The following is a 19,275-nucleotide window of genomic DNA, read 5'->3' as shown; positions in this document are numbered from 1 at the left end:
TTAGTGATGGCCACAGTGCAGGTTGGATAAAAGGTATTTTTAGACCAAACCTCCGATCCTTATTTTGCTACGCCATGAATTGTCAAACTGTTACACCGAATCTGACGAAAATTGAGGGAACTGAGGCTGATTTTGACTTGGGTTCTAATCCTCTTTGCTCTCCCCACTAATAATTGATCACAAAGAGGCCTTCAAGCATCCATGCTTAGTTAGGCCCGGTCCTAAAAACCAAGACCATGTCCTGATCAGGAGCACACGTCTCACGAGATCAATCGGAAAACACGGCGAATCAAGTGTGCTCCTATCGTTTGGATTTGAGCGCGTACTTGTCATTGGCGGCTAGATAGCTAGGCCCCGGCCGGCACGAGATGATCTGGAATAGCCTACGCACCAACCAGCCTGAAAGCAATCTCCCCAATCATGCAAGCAATCCACTAATAAGAGTTCATTCAAGAGGAAGCAAAGAAAGAGCAGGCCCTACTACTGTTGCACCCACACAAGGCCATCAGCTAAGTTCCCAAAGCACCAATCGCATCAACAGGAGGCAAATCAAATCTTAGTACACGTCGTGGTGATCTCTGTCACAAGCCCACAGGGACTTGTACACATCACCACACACTTGATTGACATGATATAATTTCACAGTCGTTTTCTCTCTTTATGCTCTTGACACATACAACACATTCAGGGGGATAAGGATTGAAAACACATATGATACACACTCACTATATATGATCCAGTCGTTCATCATCACATTCAGGCCAGCAGTTGTTGATTCTTCCTTGCATCCATCTATAATTCCAGTACCAGGTCTGCATCAAAGTCACAAAGACGTGAAGGTGTGAGTGTAAGTACAGTGCAATCTGCAGCATCATACAGTAGTATCTGGTTGAAGATTCTCCATATGATAGTAAGGAACATATCTCTCGCTGTCAGGTGTCCATTTTAGTGATGGGATTACTGTGCATATGCTAGATTGATATAGCTGGCTAATTCTTGAACATTCTCCAAAAATAGTAGGGAATATCTCACTGTCAAGTGTCCATTTAGGTGATGGGAAAGGTTGTTACTGTACATGCATGCTAGGTGGTTTCGAGAATGAATGATGGGCATGCACAAGCACTATTAGTAACACTGACTGATCCACTAGAAAGAGAAAGAAAAGGGGATATTAATTAATTGCACTCACAGTCTGCGTCGGTCTTGATCCAGTGGCCGCTCTTGTCGCCGTTGAGCTCCTCACCTACGTCGTCAACAGGGGAGGCGCTGAAGGAGCGCTTCGTGCAGCAGCAGCCGAAGCTCAGCCTGCGTGGCCCGGTCTTCTTCGGAGTCGGTGAGGGCACCGACTCGTCGGTGGCACCGCCACCGCCGCTGTTGTCTGGGGTACCCCGCTTGCGGTTCTTCTTGGTCAGCATAGTGCTTTCAGGGTAGACTTTCCTGTGGAAGATTTTCAGGATCTGCAATACACATGAACAAATTAACGCTTCTTCCTTTGAATGAACTCTACCTGGAAAAATAAAACATATATTCCAATTTAAAGCATCATGTCAAAGGCTAAGGCCAGGCATCTTTCTTAAGTGGCTAAGGATAAACTGACAAATGAAATGGTCCATCAAGAAAGTTGGGATGCATAATGATAGCATTAGACAGGAGTTTCCAAACAAATTGCCATGTCAACTCAATGCGCCCACTTTTACCAACAAGTTGACAATACCCTAGTTGGCACTTGGCAGCCGTACGCATTGATTTAGTGCTGCTTTGATCTTTTGCTTGGTAATTCATTAACTATATATATATATATATATATATATATATATATATATATATATATATATATATATATATATATATATAAGTGAATTGTTAAGTACTGTTGGACCAATTTCCAACACACCTATGCTGAACCCTAAAGCAAACTGCCAAAGAAAAACAGACAATGATTTTTTTTCTTTTGAAATTGTAACGTGCTCAGAGGTGATTGATTCGACAAAAGATCATAATCATTTCTAATAATTCTACCGAAAGATCCATCAAATAATTAGGTCTAATGGTTTTTTTCTTCCTTTTCGTCCCTGATTTTTATGGATTGACAAATACATAAATATTCCAAATAAGCTCAGTATATTTTTCAATTTTGATAACTAGCTAGGTAACTGCTTAAAATGTTCAATTAAGCTATAATTTAACTACTTGTGTTTTTAATTTGAAAACTTAGTGCAACGTATAGTGATACAATTAGTAGGGATGATATTATTGTGACGTGATAATTGTGTTACTCAACTCAAATAAAATATTGTCTGCCTATGTCTTAGGATCGGTTCAAAGTGCAAGTTGCAACTCTCATTAAACCGAATTGTATTTCCAAAAATCTAGTTGAGACACAGAAATATTTCAATGGACTGAAAAATAGCGAAAATGGGTAAAACATATTGACCAGTCATACAGAACGTAATACATATGCAATGGTCAAAGCCCAAAGAGAGAAACTCAAACAATAATGTCGATGTTTAGGAATTAACAAAAAGTAGAGTAATTTACAGCCAAAGATCAATTAATTTGTCGAATTTATAGACGATGTGCCAAAGGAAACGAGGAACAAGAAGCGTACCTTCTGAAACTTGCTCTTGGCCGTTGCACTGGCTGGCACTCCGTCGCCGCCAGCGCCTTTCTCATCCTTCACCCTCCACTTCTTCGTCCTTTTGTGACCGCTGTCTCCGCCTTTCCCTACTTTCCCTTCCTCCCTCTCACCACCATCCTCGCTCTCCTGGACGGCGACTAGGGCCCCCTTCTCTTCCGTGAAGCGTGTCCGCATGAACAACTCACCGAGCGAGGCACGACGTCCACCGCCGTTTGGCTTCTCTGGCCATGATTCAGTGTCGCTGCACACTGGGGAACCAAGTAGGAAGCCCTGCAGTGGGCAATCGATGCCCATGGCGAAGCTTACCCGTGCCGACGGCACGTTGCTGCCCCCGAGGACCTTCTCCAACTCAGCGCTCACCAGCATGAGTTCGTCCTCCGTGGTGGCGACGTCATCTTTTTCCGCGATCGCCTCGACGCTGACCATCACCTTCTCCGCGGTGGTGGACTCAAGCTGGGGGAAGGTGAAGGTAGGTGTGAGAGCACCATCATCAACATTGCCATCGTCAACTTCGTCGATGGTGCCATCGATGTTGTCAAGGTCAATGTCGACGCAGTCGTCATCATCAACATCATAGTCTTCGTGGCCCTCGTCTTCTCCGGGGACATTAATGGCGGCGAACCCTAGCGTGCCAATGGTAAGGAGGCCGCTGCCGCCGAAGGTGAAGAGGTCGTCGGCGTTGACCGGCGGTGAAGGATGGTTGGCGACGAAAGCATCATCATCGTAGTACTCGTGGTCCTGCGAGGCTAGTCCAGCGATGCAGTTGCAGGCCCCGCCTACATTGAACATATTAAGAACCATACATTTGCTAAATCATTTCAACCTTTTTCCTTTTGGGGGATAGACCAATCCAATTGTTGACTATGTGATATTCATAAATCCGCGTTCAGAAAAAAAAAGGATATCAATTGACATGCATATATAGAGGCTTGACAACTTCGATGGTTAGATGGGAAAACTGTCCTGGCAGCACACATTGAACTTGTTTTAATTTTTCCAAACTAAATTTACAATGCAATTTATGGAACTTAGAAGAAAAAATGGCCAGCCAAACTATGAGACAAAGCAACACACTGGTTGCTAACAGTGATGCCAAACAGGCTCCTAGGCCACCAATCCCAAGTTGCAGACTGGTCGACAATGCCGTGCGTAGGCCCTATCATCTCCCCAAGGAATGTGCCCTCGTGATCCAGGAATACATACGGGCATTTGGAAACAGAAGGGAAAAAACACATTGGACAAGGTTGGTTGGAGTATATGCTTAAAGAAATACTCCGTACTATCTATCTATAGAATTATTTGGGTGCCACAGTTGGACTGGCTATGCTCAAGCTGGAAAGGAGTGGCATGTGTGTAGGCCGGGTTTGCCATGCCCAATGCGACCAAGAGCAAGATGGCAAATCAACGTGCATAGATTTCCCTGGGTGGTCCATAATATATACTGTTCAAATCCCGGTATGCAACTGTACACTAACGAAAAAATGATCCATCCTTCACGTATGTACCGTTATCCTAGCAAATTATACATGATTCGAGATCCCACGGGGAAGGAACCCCGTGGAAAGTATATATATTAAGATAAAGCCTTTCTGGATATACTCTATATGATATCGAAGATTCGCTTCTGACGGTCAGAAAGGATGGGCCACTACGACGTTACCACTGGACTATTGCCCAGCTTTCCAAAACACACACGTATCACAAAGCAGCTAAAAAATATCACCGATGCATGGGCCTCATATCTAGCCGTATATTCTTGGTCCGTAGTAAATGGTCACGTGCACCTTTGGATGCGGGCCAAAAGACCAGTATATAAGTAAAACTTGGGTGTAACTTAAAAACCACGTGGATCAGATGGTCGCGCTACTAGTACGAGAGAAGCATGAAAGATGAGTATATAAAAAGTGAGTGCATCGACGGATAGTAAGCCAGCGTATATACCTCCGGTGGTGTTGAACTCTTTGAAGACGTCGTTATTGCTTCGCAGCTTCCGGTGCATCCAACCCAGGAGCTGTGACACCAAGAACACGAGAACACAAGATAGATGGTGATGAACTGATGGATGAAACTGCCATTTGTATTAGCTAAACTGAAGAGAGCGAGCCGGGCCTTGATGGAAACGTTTTCTCGTGATTAATCAGACCGCAAATCACAAAGCAACAAAGCTTTTTGCCACATTATGGGCAAACAAAACAGTAAAGAAAACTGCCAAGTGAGAAGAGGGGCATGATCCCTGCATGGCCTTCGCCCTGCAATGCTCGAGATACAAAACGGCCGAGGCAGCCAACATGAAGGAACCCAAACAAAAGGGGAGCAGTGAAAGCGCGCGAAACGATCAAGCCGGTACCGCCAAGGCAGAGAAACCCAAATTAAAAGGAAAAACCAGTGGCTGCAAGAGACGTACTACCTCCATTCCTAAATATAAGACGTTTGGGCAGTTTAATGAAACTATCAAAACGTCTTACATTTACAAATGAAGGATGTAAATAATAAGAAAATAAAAAGGAAATGTGTAGTAGAGGTATGATCATGAGGGAATGAGCGAGGAAGGAAGGAAGCAAGCAAGCAAGCAAGGGAGGGAGGCGCTGACGGCATACCGTCATCTTGGAGAGGCTCGCGTAGCTGATCTATCGGAGAGGGTGGGGGGATGAGGAGGGCATTAATAATGGAGGAAGAAGAAGAGGATGTGAGAGAGGGAAGGTAGGCACTGCAGATGCGAGGCAGGAGAGGGTGATCCGGTCATGGGTTGCAGTCGGTAGATGGAAACATGGGGAAGGCTACAAATGGAATGGCCGAGCAGGCCAGGGTCCCGTCCGTCCCTCCCTCCCATGTATGCTTGCTAGACTAGCTAGCCTAGCTAGCTACTGTAGCCAGTACTCCATCCATGCACGCCCACATCACATGTACTTTGTCCGGCATCTCATCTCACCGCAACGTGCGCGCGTGTCAGACTCATCAGTCAGTGATCTCGCTCTCACTCTCACTCCGGCAGATGGTACGTGCACGATCGTGTGGTGCTTTTGCTTTTGATGTGGGGATATATATCCATCCATCCATCCAGGTAAAGTAGAGTACTAAAGTAAAGTCGCGACGTGGGTGCGAACAGACAGAATGGTTAAATCCAGGTGAAGTTCTGTTTTTCTTAGAACATCTACAGTCAAGCGCCTCAAACGCCCGGGCGAATGACCGGTCATAAAAACCGATCCAATCGTGTGTCTTAAATTGGCCTCAAACATTCGGGTTGTCCGGCGTCCACCATATCCAGCCCAAATGAAGGGTGGATATGGGCCGGCCGGGTCCATCCACCACGTCAGCATGGCCATCACCGACCCTACTCCATTCCCACAAAAAAACTAAACCAGAACCCTAGCTCAGTTCACTCTTCTCTTTCGCTTTGTCCCCTCTCCGATTTGAATCGAATCTGCCGACCCCGGCAAGGATGTCGAGCTCCGGCTCCGAACTCAACATCCACGAGGAGCTGACCCTCCGCATTGCGCTGGAGCGGTCCAAGGTGGACACCGGGGGGGGGGGGGCAGCTTCGGATCTACCCTGCTCCCGTGCCGGCGTAGCGCGGATGCCGGAGCTGGCGCAGCTCCACAAGGGTTGCGCAATCCGCGCCGCCCACACGTCGTCCCCTTCGCCCGCCGGCCGCTGCTCCACGAGGGCAGCGGTGGGTGCTAGTGCCTGCTCTGCCGGCCCGGACACGCACGCCAGAATCGGAGGTGCATGTCGCCCCCCGCGAGATGCAACGGGCAAAGAAGAGGGACGCGGCGGAGCAATCTGCGTGCCGCCGCGGCGGGTTGCCGGTGAAGCCCAACAAGGACGTGCAGCTCCTTACTTGGGTCTACTGCCGGTCACTGACGACGAAGGAGACGGGCGCTCATGGGCGCTACGGAGGAAGAACACGAAGGCGATCTGACTTGCCATTGAGTAGTCGGAGCCCGAGGTGATGAAGGCGGCTCGGGTGGCGAAGCTGAAGCCGCAAGAAGACAGGGCCGTCCGACAGATGAAGGGGCTCATTGTCATCTCTGACTACTCGTCCGATGACGGCGACGACCACGGCTCCTCCTCTGACGACTCAGACGATCCAATATCAGCCGCAAACGCCTATAGCTGCGCCGATGATCGAAAGGGTAAAGGGTCGGCGAGAAAGTGATGATCCCGCCCCTCCTCCGTTTATATTGTCGTTTTCCAGTTGTTTATAAGTTTAGAATTAGAACGTGTCCGCCGATGAATGTTGGTAACCTTATGGATAGTGTAAAATGGATTTATGTGCATTTCATCGTGAATTTGATGTCGATTTTTTTTTACCTTTTGACCATGTAGAATAGTTCATCGTGTTGCACGTATGATATGAACATAGCATGTGGATATATATGAGGTAGGCGGCTACATGGGTGAGAATTTGATGACTGACCGGTCACTTTTCGTGGACGTATAGCGCGCCGGATTTGGTAATCGTGGCCGTAGATGCTCTTACCTGCTGCTCGACCGTCGTGGCCGGGGACGTGCCGGCGCTTCGCCTCCATCCTCCTCCCCGTCTCAGGTGGCCTGCTCCACCGCCAACGCCGGTGACCTCGAACTAGCAGTGCTACTAGCCTCGAGCTGGAATCCGGCGCAAGATTGGGAGCCGGCGGCGGAGGACTCTACTCCGGCGGTCCGGCGTGTGGGATCTGGGGTGGGATGGTCTCGGTCGGTCTAGCTACATAGCATATCCAGATGTGGAATGGGCCCGAGGCAAGCCCGGCCCAGGTCCTCCCAGCGGCAGCCCAGCCCAGCTCCTACGCCTCCGGCGAAACAAATGCGACGGCCTCGCCGCCGCCGGAGGGAGGCGCGGCCATGGCACGGCAGGCCGAAGTTCCTAAGGCACATGAGGGTGCAGGCGGCCGTGGCACACACCAGGCAGGGCACCAGCCTGGGAAGCGACGCCGAGCGAATCCTCGGCCACTGTCGCGCTCGATGGGACGCCGGGCGTGTCGGCCGACAAGTCCGACATCTCCGAGGTGCTCACCGTCACCAGCGCGGTTGGAGGTTTCTCCCTGTTTGTTTCCAGAGCTATGCGTGGATGCTACTGCCTACTAGCCTGCTAGTACAATAATGGCATCGGAGTTCCAGCTGTTTCTTATATTATAGCACAATGGTAATCCAATCCGAGCAGAGATACAGCACGATGTTAGGTTGACGGATTTGATGTGCTGCTAAGCCATGCAAGCTTGTGGCAGGCAAACTTATACAGAGGAGAGCAGAACCATTGGACACATCACACACCACAGTATTCAATGCAGAACCAAAATGGTGTCCTGGAAGTATGGTTACAGACTTTCAGTCAACACTGATGCGAAAGAATGTTGGGGCTTACAGCATTTCCTGTAACAAGATGCAGCTGCGGCACAGTGGGATCCTGGAATCCTGAAACTTCATTTTCATGGTAACACCGGTCATCTGATTACTGGTTTTTCTATGCCGCTTCAGTGGAGAATGCGTACTGTAGGTGTCACATTCACGGCGCCATTTTTATACTCCCCGTTTGATGGTCTTGTGTCCTGCATCTTCAGCAATTTTGGGTCTTGTAGCCCTTTCTACAAGTGATTGGTGTTTGTGATACTAGCTAGAGATACGGAGATGTACTCATGGACATGGACTGGTACATCCTTGAACAACAACACATGGCAATTGCTCTATTTCGGCTGCTGAAACTAGCTCAAGGATGTTATTCCTTTCGGTGACTGGCATTTCCAGATTGTGCGGTTCAGTTCATCATCTGATTCGGCCACAAATTAATCATCCATCCATCTATGGGAAATTACACATCAGATTACTTAGAATCTAGTGAGCCAAGGACCTGCATACAGACATGCTTCAGCTGGCAGCTAGTCAGTCATTTGCAGAAGCGGCGTCTGTGCGAGGAAGCCGGTACTCCTCCGGCTGGAGGGCCACCGCGAAATCCGGCAGCGCCGGCACCGTCTCGTGTGTCCTGTCAACATTGCTGTAGAGGTCCTTGTTGATGCGAACCTTGCAGTTGGAGTCCTTGTGGATCTTGTCGTGGAGGTACTTCATCGATCCCCATAGGGTCGGGCTCCTGCAGTAAAATTCAGAACACCATGAAAAACACATACAGATAGCTAGCATCGATCTCACATCGCTAGGTAAATTAATGGCAATTTTTGTTTTTGATAATATGTGTAGATTGCCTTGAAAAGGGGGATGCGGTGTGGAAGGCCTCGCAGACTGCTCTGCTCTCCCTCAGGGACTCCTCCGCGGACTGCAGCGCCGCTACGGCCGCTCGGTGAGACTTCTCGGTGTTGCCTTCATCGAGGATAAGCCCGTGGTAGTAGTACGCCGCAGCCTGCATGATATTATTACTTTTTTGCTTAGTGACCAAAATTCAGTCATTTTATCATTTCAGAGTTCAGAGATATGATGAGCAAAGCCTGCATATGTACTTTTGCTTCCAAGTGCTTCCACTTGACAAAGAGCCTGTGCTTTTCGCCCCAGCCGTCGAGCAGAGGTATGTCCGCGATGCTTTCATGTGCCTGCAGATGAAATCATCAGGATTTTACATATTTTAAAACTGGGAGAGATTATATTATTTCCCTATGTTTTATGTGTTTATGAAATTACATTATGCTTCATGCAAAGAGGAACAGTAATATAGCTGGCATTTTCAAACATAAGCAGAACTCTGACATATATACAAATATCATTATCCGAATAGAAGATATAAAATAGGCAGACATCACTAGAAATGAATCAATGATGATGCCTACCTGCTGCCAGCACTTGACCATCTCACATGCCAGCCTCCTTTTGACAGCCAGGGTAGCCTTTGGACTGTCAATTGCCAACCCAAGTTGAACATCAATTGCCTGGCAAACAAGCACACACATAGATAGCATGATCGATGAGCTAACCGAGAAGCCGACATCTCAACTGCATGCTCTCTTACTTGCACTAGGCATGATGAATCATGTGATCCCTCTCTGACTCTCTCTCTCTCTCTAGTTACTACTCCCTCCGTTCCTAAATATTTGTCTTTCTAGAGATTCCAACAAGTGACTATATACGGAGCAAAATGAGTGAATTTACACTATAAAATATGTCTATATACGTCCATATGTGGTAGTTCATTTGATATCTCTAAAAAGACAAATATTTAGGAACGGAGGGAGTATCAGATATTAACAAGAAAAACAAAAGCATTGGTATTACCTGACCGAGTGCTTGCATGCAGGTAGCTTTCAGGACCCCTTCAGACAGGTCCACAGGAAGACCTTTCCTACACGAAATGGCAGTCAGTACTCAGTCCTTACTGAACAATAACTGAAGAGAAATGGAAGCTTGGAGCATTGCTCATCATGCCGGGCTGGCAAGGGCAAGTGGCAGGATCACCACCTCTTTTCAGGCGACATCCTGGGAAGAACATGCTGCATGGCGCACTCCAGGTGCCCGGCCGCCTTGAGGAATATTTCGACCGAAGCTCGTTTGTTCTCTGAAGAAAAAGTATACATCGTTCAGCCAGAAGAGTGAAAAAAACGTTCAGAACTGTAACCGACACCGGTTTTGGAAACAGCGATAAACGGTATGATGATGGACCTTCGGATACTTTGGCGTGGTATCCCTCGAGAGACGTCTTCGGCAGGAGCAGGGAGTTTGCTTGGGATAAACGGAGCATGGCCATCATGTGCAGAACCGAGAGCACCTCGTACCAGGCACTGGGCAACGCCGTCTCCTGCCAACACAAACGCAAAGGCAGATCAGCCACTGAAGAAGATGGGAAAATATACTGCATAGATAGGTGGGTGCACTCAGATGCAGACCTCTGCATCATCTTCTTGGTTCATCCATGCAAACTGTATCTTGTCTTCCAACTCACTCCCTTCAAATCAAATAATTAAACAAAACAATGGTGTGAACAAGATGTTGTCTGGATTTTTTTCCAAGAACCTCAACCATTTTCTGAGCAAATTAACATGGATCAAGCACGAGGTCGAGGTGTACAGATCAAAGAGTTGAGTTACCATCCTTCGCCATCCCTAGAATGACTGGCAGATACTCCTCCAAGGCCTGCACAAGATCAGCGGACGTGGACGCCCCTGCAAGAAACAATGTTCAGACCGTCAAATGCGAGATTTATTCAGACTGTCAAGTGCAAGGTTCAGACTGCCGGTTCCCAAGTTCAGAATGTTACATGCTACAGATTCAGACTGCCAGTTACCAAATTCAGACAAACACTAGCACTATCAGCAACTGTGTAACAAACGAATCATGGACGAAGACGAACCATGCTGTGTGGCGGCGCGCCTGCGCGGCTTGGTGACGGCGAGCGCCTCGCGGGCGGCCATGTTGGCGATGCGGTCCCTGGACGCGGCCAGCCGCTCGGTGAGCCTCCTGGGGAGGCTGTCGGCGAGCGGCGGGGGCAGCTCGAGGGGCTCGGGGACGCGCAGCCCCGGCACGAAAACGGCCACCTCGCCGATGCTCGCGGGCCGCCTCCTGATCAGCACGCTGGCGTCATCCGGCTTGGAGCTGAAGCACCCCATCTGTCAGCCTATCTCCTGCAGCTGCAGGTGAGAGATGATGAAGCACTGGACAGGAGAAGTAATTCAGAGATGAAGACTTGGCTACACAGAGAATGAGAGAAGAGAACAGAGGTGCCACCTCAGAGCCCCGGGGGTATGAAGTATGAGCTCAAGCTGCAGCAGGATCAATGGTGGTGCAAGTTGCATGAGGGAGAGGTAGGCAAGAAGAGGAGAATCTGAAGCCCGGGTGCTAAGTAATTAGGGTGCGGTGATTTTTGGTCAAATTGGACGCCAAGTTGCCAACTAACAAACTGAGGGCGCCAATTTATGTCGCTCACGAGCCTCACATCCACGTCCAACAGCTAAGCAAAGTGGCCGCAGGCAAGCATCACGAGCATGGATCACAGCCGCGTCTCACAACTAAATTTCTCACTTTCTATTCTTCCCATGAAAACTTGTCAGTTCCCACCAAAGCTAGCAGCAAGTTGTGCCGACTTTTAACTCAGTCTCAGAGGATTGCTATTGCCATACATATTCAGACATGGCAATGATGTACAAGTCAACTGCACACGCGACCAAAAACGGACAAGAATTCGTGCCTCTTTCGAAAAAGTAAGTGTCAAGAGCATTCGGTCAGCTTGAACAAGATTACGTCTTATTTGAATTGACTGAACAATTATAGTTCAGAAAAGATTGTCAAACAAAAGTACATTCAGTACGACCTTGGGTTACCTGCTGTAGACGGATTCCGCCGGCGATCGGCGCCCTTGGCCACCCGGCGGCGGAGAGGAAGGAGGAGCTGGCGTGCTGTGCTGTGTTGCGTTGGCGGTGAGGGAGGGGAAGAGAAGAATAAAGCTCTTGTATGTATGTAGTAGAAAGAGAAATGGCGCCCCTGCAACCGTTTGGGAGGGGCCCGTCTCCGTTTTAAAGCAGGGAGAAGCGAGCAAGGATCGATGAGTCTGACCAGTGGGCCCTTCCCATGATCCCTGCGGTTTTCTTCTTCGGTTATTGTTCCGTGACTGGTTCGATCTTTTTTTAACGCGGTACAGACACAAGCGCTCACGGTGATGGTTAGGAGGCCTCGCCGGCCGGGTTGATGAGGATAAAACCATGAATGGTTCCAGTCCAGTGCGTTGCATGCAAGTAGGCCAACTATATGCGAGTGACGTGAACGTCGAGGATGGACACACTTCAAGCTTTGCCATGCCATGCAGACCAATGCAAGTTTTCTCCCTCCACCTTATCATTAATTAATTCTGTATGTATATGCAAGCAAAAGGTTTTGAGCGCATGCCGCCAGTATAAAATATGATATATGTATGGTACAATTGGCGTACGGTTTGGGCTTTCTTCATTGTAAAAACAATGGTAGTTCGCCAGAAGAAGTAAGTTGAGTAATTTTAACATGTTCCCTCTTATTACCCCTCTTTTCACATGGGAGGTAGAAAGGTAAGAGCTAATCAGACCACTACTTAATCAAATCAATGGCTCAAATCTGTTATGTACTTTTACCTTTTATGTGAAAAGAGGAGATAAGAAGGAGCATGCTAAAATTTGGTAAGTTAGGGTCCAGAATGGTACTTGGTCCGACACGTGTCACTATATATGTGATCAAACCTAAAATAAGACTGACGGCTGTCTGAAGGAAAGGAAAAAAGAAAACGCAGGCCACTTGATGCAAGTCATATACCTCCCCTTTATTAAATAAAGGAAAGAAACATATTGATATCTCACCGACGAGTGGGTCCTACAATTATGGAGGCTGTCAATATGGCAATTCAGACTTTGCGCTTGCCTCGATGGCCTCCATAATCTATATAGAGTGTGCTTCATATGGATATGAAGATTGTTAATATGGCAACTCTGCTAGAGTTACTCTAACTACATGGATGATTGTTTTTTATTTACTATATATGCATATTAGTTTTTTTATCAAGGAAAACATTGAAAAATTTGACCAAATTATACATTGCTCCCACCAACCGACAGTGGATGCTCTCTCCAAAGAACCACGTCCTCACGGCAGAGGCATTTGAGACATGCGAGAGGGGGGAGTCGACACGAAAACCACCCCGTTCCGGTGCTTCCAAAGCCACCAGCAGCATAGGATGATGATTTCTTTTTACAGAGAGAACATGATCCGATCAATTCAAGGTAAACCGTCGATCGTTCACAGAGGATCAAGTTAAATACAGGAGGTCGATGCACGCTTGGGAGTACGTCAAGAAATGCGCCAGAAACAGAGAGTGAGTACGTCAAGAAACGACGCTGGATCAACACAGCCGTCACCTGCATTATTATTATTTTCCAAAAGGAGCTGCAACCTGCATTATTAATTGCCGAGTACAAGTTCAAGAGAGAGGGATAGAGTCAGAAACATGAAAACAGCCTGGACAGAAAGCTCCTAGCAGCAGGTTGCTCTGAGCTGCAGGGCGCCGGTCACTTCAATTCAGTGCGTGCGACATGATAGCTGCGTCTGTGCCCTCAAGAGCTGCAATTAACGGCGACATGATAGCTGTGTGCCCCCTAGCTAGAACTGTAATTAACATAGATTGTCTGAGTGATAACTACTCATAGTTAAGGCTAGTCATAGTGGGGAGTAACTTAGACTAGTGTCATGCATATGACACTAGTCTATGTTACCACGTTCATAGTGCAAAGTAACAAAGTAGTGACATAGATGATTGCATTTATTAACTTGAAGACTCATTTATCCTTGGGAAGTGCTATGTTACAGTAACATATTATGTTACTCTAATCACCTCTCTCCTGATTAACTACTTACCACATAAGCAATTTTGCATTGGGTGCGTTATGTTACAAGCTATGTTACTCCCACTATGACCAACCTAATACCAGTGGATGGAGATGTATCATCATGTTTGTACCAGCTGCACTGGATCACTCGCAGTCGTGCAAGCTTTTGTTAAGACCTTTTACTTCTGACCCGCAAAAAAAAAAAGACCTTTTACTTCTTATGTTGTGTGTTCTATGTATGTTAACTCTGGGCCCGGCTTGGCTGACTTGGAGTGGTCAAGTCACAGCTACGGTTCTCTGACTTGGTCATTTTGAACCGTGGGATCAAAAACAAGTGGTGAAGATTGTTTCATTGTATACAAGCTTTTCTTTTGACCGTAATGGAAGGTGCTCTGCCTTTTCATTAAGAGAGGAAAAACTGTACAACAGACCGAAGAATCAGTCGGGGAAGCAAAGCATTAAGCCAGAGATGCGACATGCATCCTGGCGAGAACAAATGGTACTACTCCCATGCCTCCTTCAGGAGGCCTAATTCATCCCTAATCAAAGAACATACCCCCGCGGCAGAGCGCCGTTGATTCTGAAAGATCCGCATGTTGCGCTTGTTCCATAGGTTCCAAGCTACGTACACAGCCCCCGTACACTCGTCCAGCAATACTCCTTTTTTCTTTAGTTTGAAAGTCTTATCCCACCAGGTGTTGATAGAGGAGGATCGGAGCGCAGCCGTCGCAGCATTACTGAACTGATTGGCCATCAGGTGCCAAACCTCCTTCGCAAATAGACAGCCCATGATGATGTGGTTAGCCGATTCAAGGACCTGATCGCAGACGCAACAAGCTGACAACAAATGTTTTTTGGGTTGTGCACTGATGTATTGTTGACAACTTCCCTGCAAAAAGCTATCTCTATCCACTCGAGAGTGGAGTGGCCCAGCAACACAACAAATAAAAAGATCGCCCCTTCCCAAAGCTGACAACAATGACACCATGGTGTCACACACCTTGCACTCATGGTGGTGCGCCCTTTCCTATAGGGTGAGGAGGATTAGTGTGGCGACCCATCCTTTCCAACACTCGTGGTCGCATCAATAAGATCCCATGATGATACTTTCAGCATCGATGTGGGATTGAGTTTTCCTAGTTGTATTCTCCTTCTTCTCCATGTTGATGATCCATACTCAGATCATCGTTCTCATCTCATAGCAACATTTGATGACTTCCCGACCATAATTACGATGACTCACTAGCTCCGCAGTGCAGGTAGGTGCAACATCGTTCTAGATTCACGTCGCAACACTGGCTTGTACAAATTAGAGATGACAACGAATTCTTCTTGAGTCTGTTTGTAAATATTAGTTATGCAAAGGCTGTTATTGTAAGTCTCAGATCCATTTACTATATGGATTCCCACCATCACAAACAAACACACTTTATATAAAAAAATTATCTATGCGATTTCTAGTTCTCTCCTTCACAAAGAAACAACTATTCTCATAAGTCACGTTGGCGTTGTTACAGTTGTAGCTATTGGTGCCCAACATCCTCCCAATCTGATGGTCGACTGCGGTGGTCGTGGAGGCCTACAGAAAGGATGCCAGCAAAGGACTACCGCTTGGTGGCCCGCCTGGTCGCAGTGGCAGAGTACTATCTGGCGGCCCTTCCAATCCCATTTCTTCCCAGCATATACACTCACTAATTTTCCCTATCAACCCGGCTCCGCGATCATACGGTCACCCGTGAACTTACTAACATACATCTGAAGTGCATTTATTAACATTTGGGCTTAACTATTTATAACTATTTTAGTTCGTTACCCCTAAAACTTGTCACCATTGTTTTTAAGGCGTCCCTAAGGCATCGCCTAAGCGACGCTTAGGCGTCAGGGCGTCCTGCGAGCTCGAGGCGTCCACCTCACCTTAGGTGATTGTGTAAGGCGTCCGCCTTAAGCTTTAAGGTGTCCGAGGTGTCTGCTTAGGCGTCTAGGTTGTTGCCTTAGTCCATTTTGGACGCCTTAGCTTGCCAGGCAGGCAGGGGAGCTGTTTTAGGCGGGAAACAGAGTTTTGGCGGGAAACGGAAATGTTGTTGGGGCCAACAGGTAAGAGGGGAGAAAGAGAAAGAGAGAGAAACAACCCCCAATCCACACACTCCCCCCCTCCTTCTCTCCAGTGGCTCCTCTGCAGCAGATCTGCTTCCTCCTCTGCAACAGATCCTCTCTGGCGGCTCCTCCCCCTTCTCTCCAACGGCTCCTTCCTCTCCAGCAGCAGCTCCTCCTCCTCCTCCTCCTCATGTCCAGCAGCTCTTCTTCCTCTCCAGTACAGCAGCAACAAGCAACAGCAAGGAGCCAACTGCCAACAGCGTAAGGTATACCTCCCTCTCCCTTCTCCCACACCCTCCTCTGCTCTCTTTCTTCTTTGCTGGTTGCTCACTGTTTTGTGCTAGTTGCTTTGCTGGTTGCTCACTGCCTCTCTTATAGTGGTTAGTACCTTAGTGGATGCCTGGATGTTTAGAATAATGCATGATGGGCTCCTTGGTTGACTAAAATAATGCATGCTGTTGTTAGAGATTAGTTTAATGTAGTAAATTTTGCTGCTTAACTTTGCTACTATGCTATAAAATTATAATAAGGAATGATGGGCTCTTGAATTGATTAGAATAATGTTGTGCTGCTCACTGTTGTCTACTTGACTAATGCATCGATGCTTGCTGAATGTTGATTGTCTTCTGCCCTATATTATATTGTTAATTGTTTGCACTTTGCAGTCCCACAATGGTAGATGCAGGAGCTGGTGGGGATTGTGATGCTTACGATCCAATGAAAGATCCAAAACGTACGCAGGCCACGGAGGTCAAATGATCCGGGCTGGAATTATGGGTATTGGTGGAAACATGGCAACATCGATAATGTTGTATGCAATCTTTGTGGCAAGATAACTTCTGGAGGGATCAAGAGACAGAAAGAGCATCTTACTGGCACCGGTGGGGATGCAACAGGTTGTCCAAAGGCTACCACACAACTCAGGAGGGAAATGTTAGAATATTTGGAAAAGAACAGGAGAAAGATAGGACAGCGAGATGATGATGATGATGTAGTGGAGGTAGATGCAGCAGGAACAGTTCAAGGCTCCACTAATGCAACAGCAGTTCAAGTCTCCGCTACAAGACCAAGTTCAGGAACAATAGCCAAGAAGAACAAGAAAGCCTTTGCGGTAAAAATCTCAGGCAAAAAGTGTCAATCTATTGCAGCGAAGTCAATTATTTCCATGCTTAGGAAAAAACCTGAGAATGTTGTTGATGAAAGACACTCCGGTTGCTCCCAAAGCACCATGAAGTCCAGCACAAAAACACCGGAAGAGAGGCACTATATGTGTATGCAGTGAGCATTGTTTTTCTATGAGTGCGGCATACCTTTCAATGTTGCAAGCTCTAGGCAATTCCAGATTGCAATAGAAGCCTCTTGTCAATATGGCTCGAGTTACAAGCCTCCTCCTCATGAGCTGCGGGAGCCATTGCTTAGGGATTGTGTCAAGGAAACAAAACAGTTGAGGGTGAAGCACGAGCTAGCATGGAAGCAATATGGTTGCACCCTAATGTTAGTTGGCTGGTCAAGAGCATGCACATTGATCAAGAGCATGCGCACATTCACTAATAATTGGGTTTAGCTATTTATACTAAACTCTTTTAATTTTATAAGAAACTTTATTCTGTGAGAAATTATATGTCATTTGCTTATGGTACATCTATTAATATAAATTTTTCTTTTGTTTTTCCATGTCATTTCTCAAAGGAGTCAGAAATAGCTATGTTTGGGTCATTATTACAAGTACAAAAGGATGGAAATGCCATTTTTTCGCTAGAAGACATATTTCCCATGACAATGTTAGCGTTGGTTATTAAGCAGATCAATTTTTTCATAAATCTTAGCAAATTAAAAAGATCAGGTTTAGTGATGAACTATGTTCTGCCACTTAATGTTTTATGGCTTACAAATTTTTAAGTACATTAGTACAATATTCTAGGGCACTAGTCTAAAAATATAAATATCCCGACATAGGACATACTAGAATGCAAGACCTAAAATATCAATTTGATAAATCATGTATAAACACCTAATATACTTAGTTTCATATTTACTTACAGCTAAGATAGAAATAACTAAAAAAATTCATATCAATAAGTTTGTTGGATTCTACACATTACATCGCACGGTCAATATATTTTAGAATTGTTCCAAAATATTTACACTATAACCTATTTCATTGGCCATGGGACCAATAAGAAGAAAAAAGCAAGGACGAGTGGAACAAAGGAGACTAGACAAGGGTTATAAAGGACAAAGGAGACTGACCGAATTTACATCAAAACATAAAATAAAAAAACCTTTTTAAAGTTTGAGGGAGGATAATTGTCTTGAATTTAAGAGAATTAACTAAAAATAAAGGGTTAAGGATTCAGTTAACTAATATTTAACTAAACTAGATGACCGATTGCGCCCCTGATGCAGACTAATTGCAACCAAGAATCCAAGTAACCTATAAATGACAATAGGGACAACTACTCTTGGATCATGGGAAGCTTTTTTCGTGTTGACCACACTTAGCCACGACCTCCGCATCGAAAAGGTCGAACATGATAAGCCTCCAATTATCCTTGGCTAGGACCTTGAAGGTGAGGAAGTACCCGATCTTCACCTAGAGAACGACCACGAAGCTAGGCCACACTTGGTCAATGGCGAGTCTCCCATTAAGCTCATAGACCTTCACCTTTTTGCTACAACAGGTGGTTGTGCTGAGACGCTTGTGAAGCTAGAAGGCCCGGGTTGGTTCTCCGGAAGTCTCTATAGGTGAACCAGAAGGTTCTCCTAGACGGGCTTGACTCCATTTCGCAGGCCTAAGATCATGTGCTTGACACCGCTCCTCATATGAGCGATGCTCAGCCAACGTGTGGGGGCGGGCAAGGGTGGATGAATTCTCGGAATGGCATCCTTTCTAGTAGTGACCTCCCACACCATGAGTTGCTGAGAAACATTGGGATCTTGAACTTGGGCAGTGTCTTCCTCTCTATCCATGGGTTGAAAAGATACCCCTCCAAAGCAACTGTAGAAAGGGCTTGGCGATCGGAAGTAACTCCATCTCAAGTGCAAAAGTGACCTTACAAAACCGGGTTAGACCCATACCCTCTTTGAAGTGAAAAACGTTCGCCGGCCTTCCCCTACGCTTGTTGGAGGGCCTGACCCATACGACCATACCACAAATTTATCCTTGGAGTAGTTGGCCAGAGTATTGTCATCGATGACCAACTTGCCTACATACGATTGTAATGACAAATATCAGTAAACACACAATTGACCACAACATAAATCAAACTA

General features: G+C 46.6%; 2 protein-coding genes across 4 annotated transcripts; both read right to left on the bottom strand.

Moving 5' to 3' along the window:
* Positions 1 to 514: 514 nt before the first annotated feature.
* Positions 515 to 5,454, bottom strand: LOC123146319 (protein LAZY 1). The gene is made up of 5 exons (XM_044565946.1): positions 5,236 to 5,454; positions 4,580 to 4,649; positions 2,609 to 3,414; positions 1,190 to 1,457; positions 515 to 812 (listed from the first exon to the last, which is right to left on the bottom strand). Exons 1-5 carry the CDS (start codon positions 5,239 to 5,241, stop codon positions 793 to 795), a joined length of 1,170 nt encoding a protein of 389 aa, XP_044421881.1. The 5' UTR covers positions 5,242 to 5,454; the 3' UTR covers positions 515 to 792.
* Positions 5,455 to 7,977: 2,523 nt separating this feature from the next.
* LOC123146318 (uncharacterized) lies at positions 7,978 to 12,116 on the bottom strand. Of its 3 annotated transcripts, none has more exons than XM_044565943.1 (11): positions 11,887 to 12,116; positions 10,920 to 11,196; positions 10,657 to 10,731; positions 10,456 to 10,514; positions 10,232 to 10,367; positions 10,031 to 10,127; positions 9,848 to 9,914; positions 9,406 to 9,504; positions 9,082 to 9,171; positions 8,830 to 8,984; positions 7,978 to 8,717 (listed from the first exon to the last, which is right to left on the bottom strand). In XM_044565943.1, exons 2-11 carry the CDS (start codon positions 11,173 to 11,175, stop codon positions 8,513 to 8,515), a joined length of 1,239 nt encoding a protein of 412 aa, XP_044421878.1. In that variant the 5' UTR covers positions 11,176 to 11,196; positions 11,887 to 12,116; the 3' UTR covers positions 7,978 to 8,512. The 3 variants fall into 3 exon arrangements, with proteins under 3 accessions (XP_044421878.1, XP_044421879.1, XP_044421877.1); XM_044565944.1 differs by having other exon boundaries at positions 11,877 to 12,037; XM_044565942.1 differs by lacking the exon at positions 11,887 to 12,116 and adding an exon at positions 11,294 to 11,835 and having other exon boundaries at positions 7,979 to 8,717.
* Between the last annotated feature and the right edge of the window lie 7,159 nt (positions 12,117 to 19,275).

The sequence above is a fragment of the Triticum aestivum genome, chromosome 6D (genome assembly GCF_018294505.1).
Source record: "Triticum aestivum cultivar Chinese Spring chromosome 6D, IWGSC CS RefSeq v2.1, whole genome shotgun sequence".
NCBI classification, from domain to species: domain Eukaryota; kingdom Viridiplantae; phylum Streptophyta; class Magnoliopsida; order Poales; family Poaceae; genus Triticum; species Triticum aestivum.
This window is presented reverse-complemented; position numbering and strand designations above follow the sequence as displayed.

Excerpts from the sequence above, each read along its gene's own strand:
- LOC123146319 (XM_044565946.1), bottom strand. Across the intron at positions 3,415-4,579 it reads AGAGTTCAACACCACCGGAG|GCGGGGCCTGCAACTGCATC; the intron begins GTATATACGCTG and ends TGTTCAATGTAG. Across the intron at positions 813-1,189 it reads GATCAAGACCGACGCAGACT|ACCTGGTACTGGAATTATAG; the intron begins GTGAGTGCAATT and ends ACTTTGATGCAG.
- LOC123146318 (XM_044565943.1), bottom strand. The coding sequence starts at position 11,175 with ATGGGGTGCTTCAGCTCCAAGCCGGATGACGCCAGCGTGCTGATCAGG. Across the intron at positions 8,985-9,081 it reads GGAAGCACTTGGAAGCAAAA|GCTGCGGCGTACTACTACCA; the intron begins GTACATATGCAG and ends AATATCATGCAG. Across the intron at positions 8,718-8,829 it reads ACCGCATCCCCCTTTTCAAG|GAGCCCGACCCTATGGGGAT; the intron begins GCAATCTACACA and ends ATTTTACTGCAG.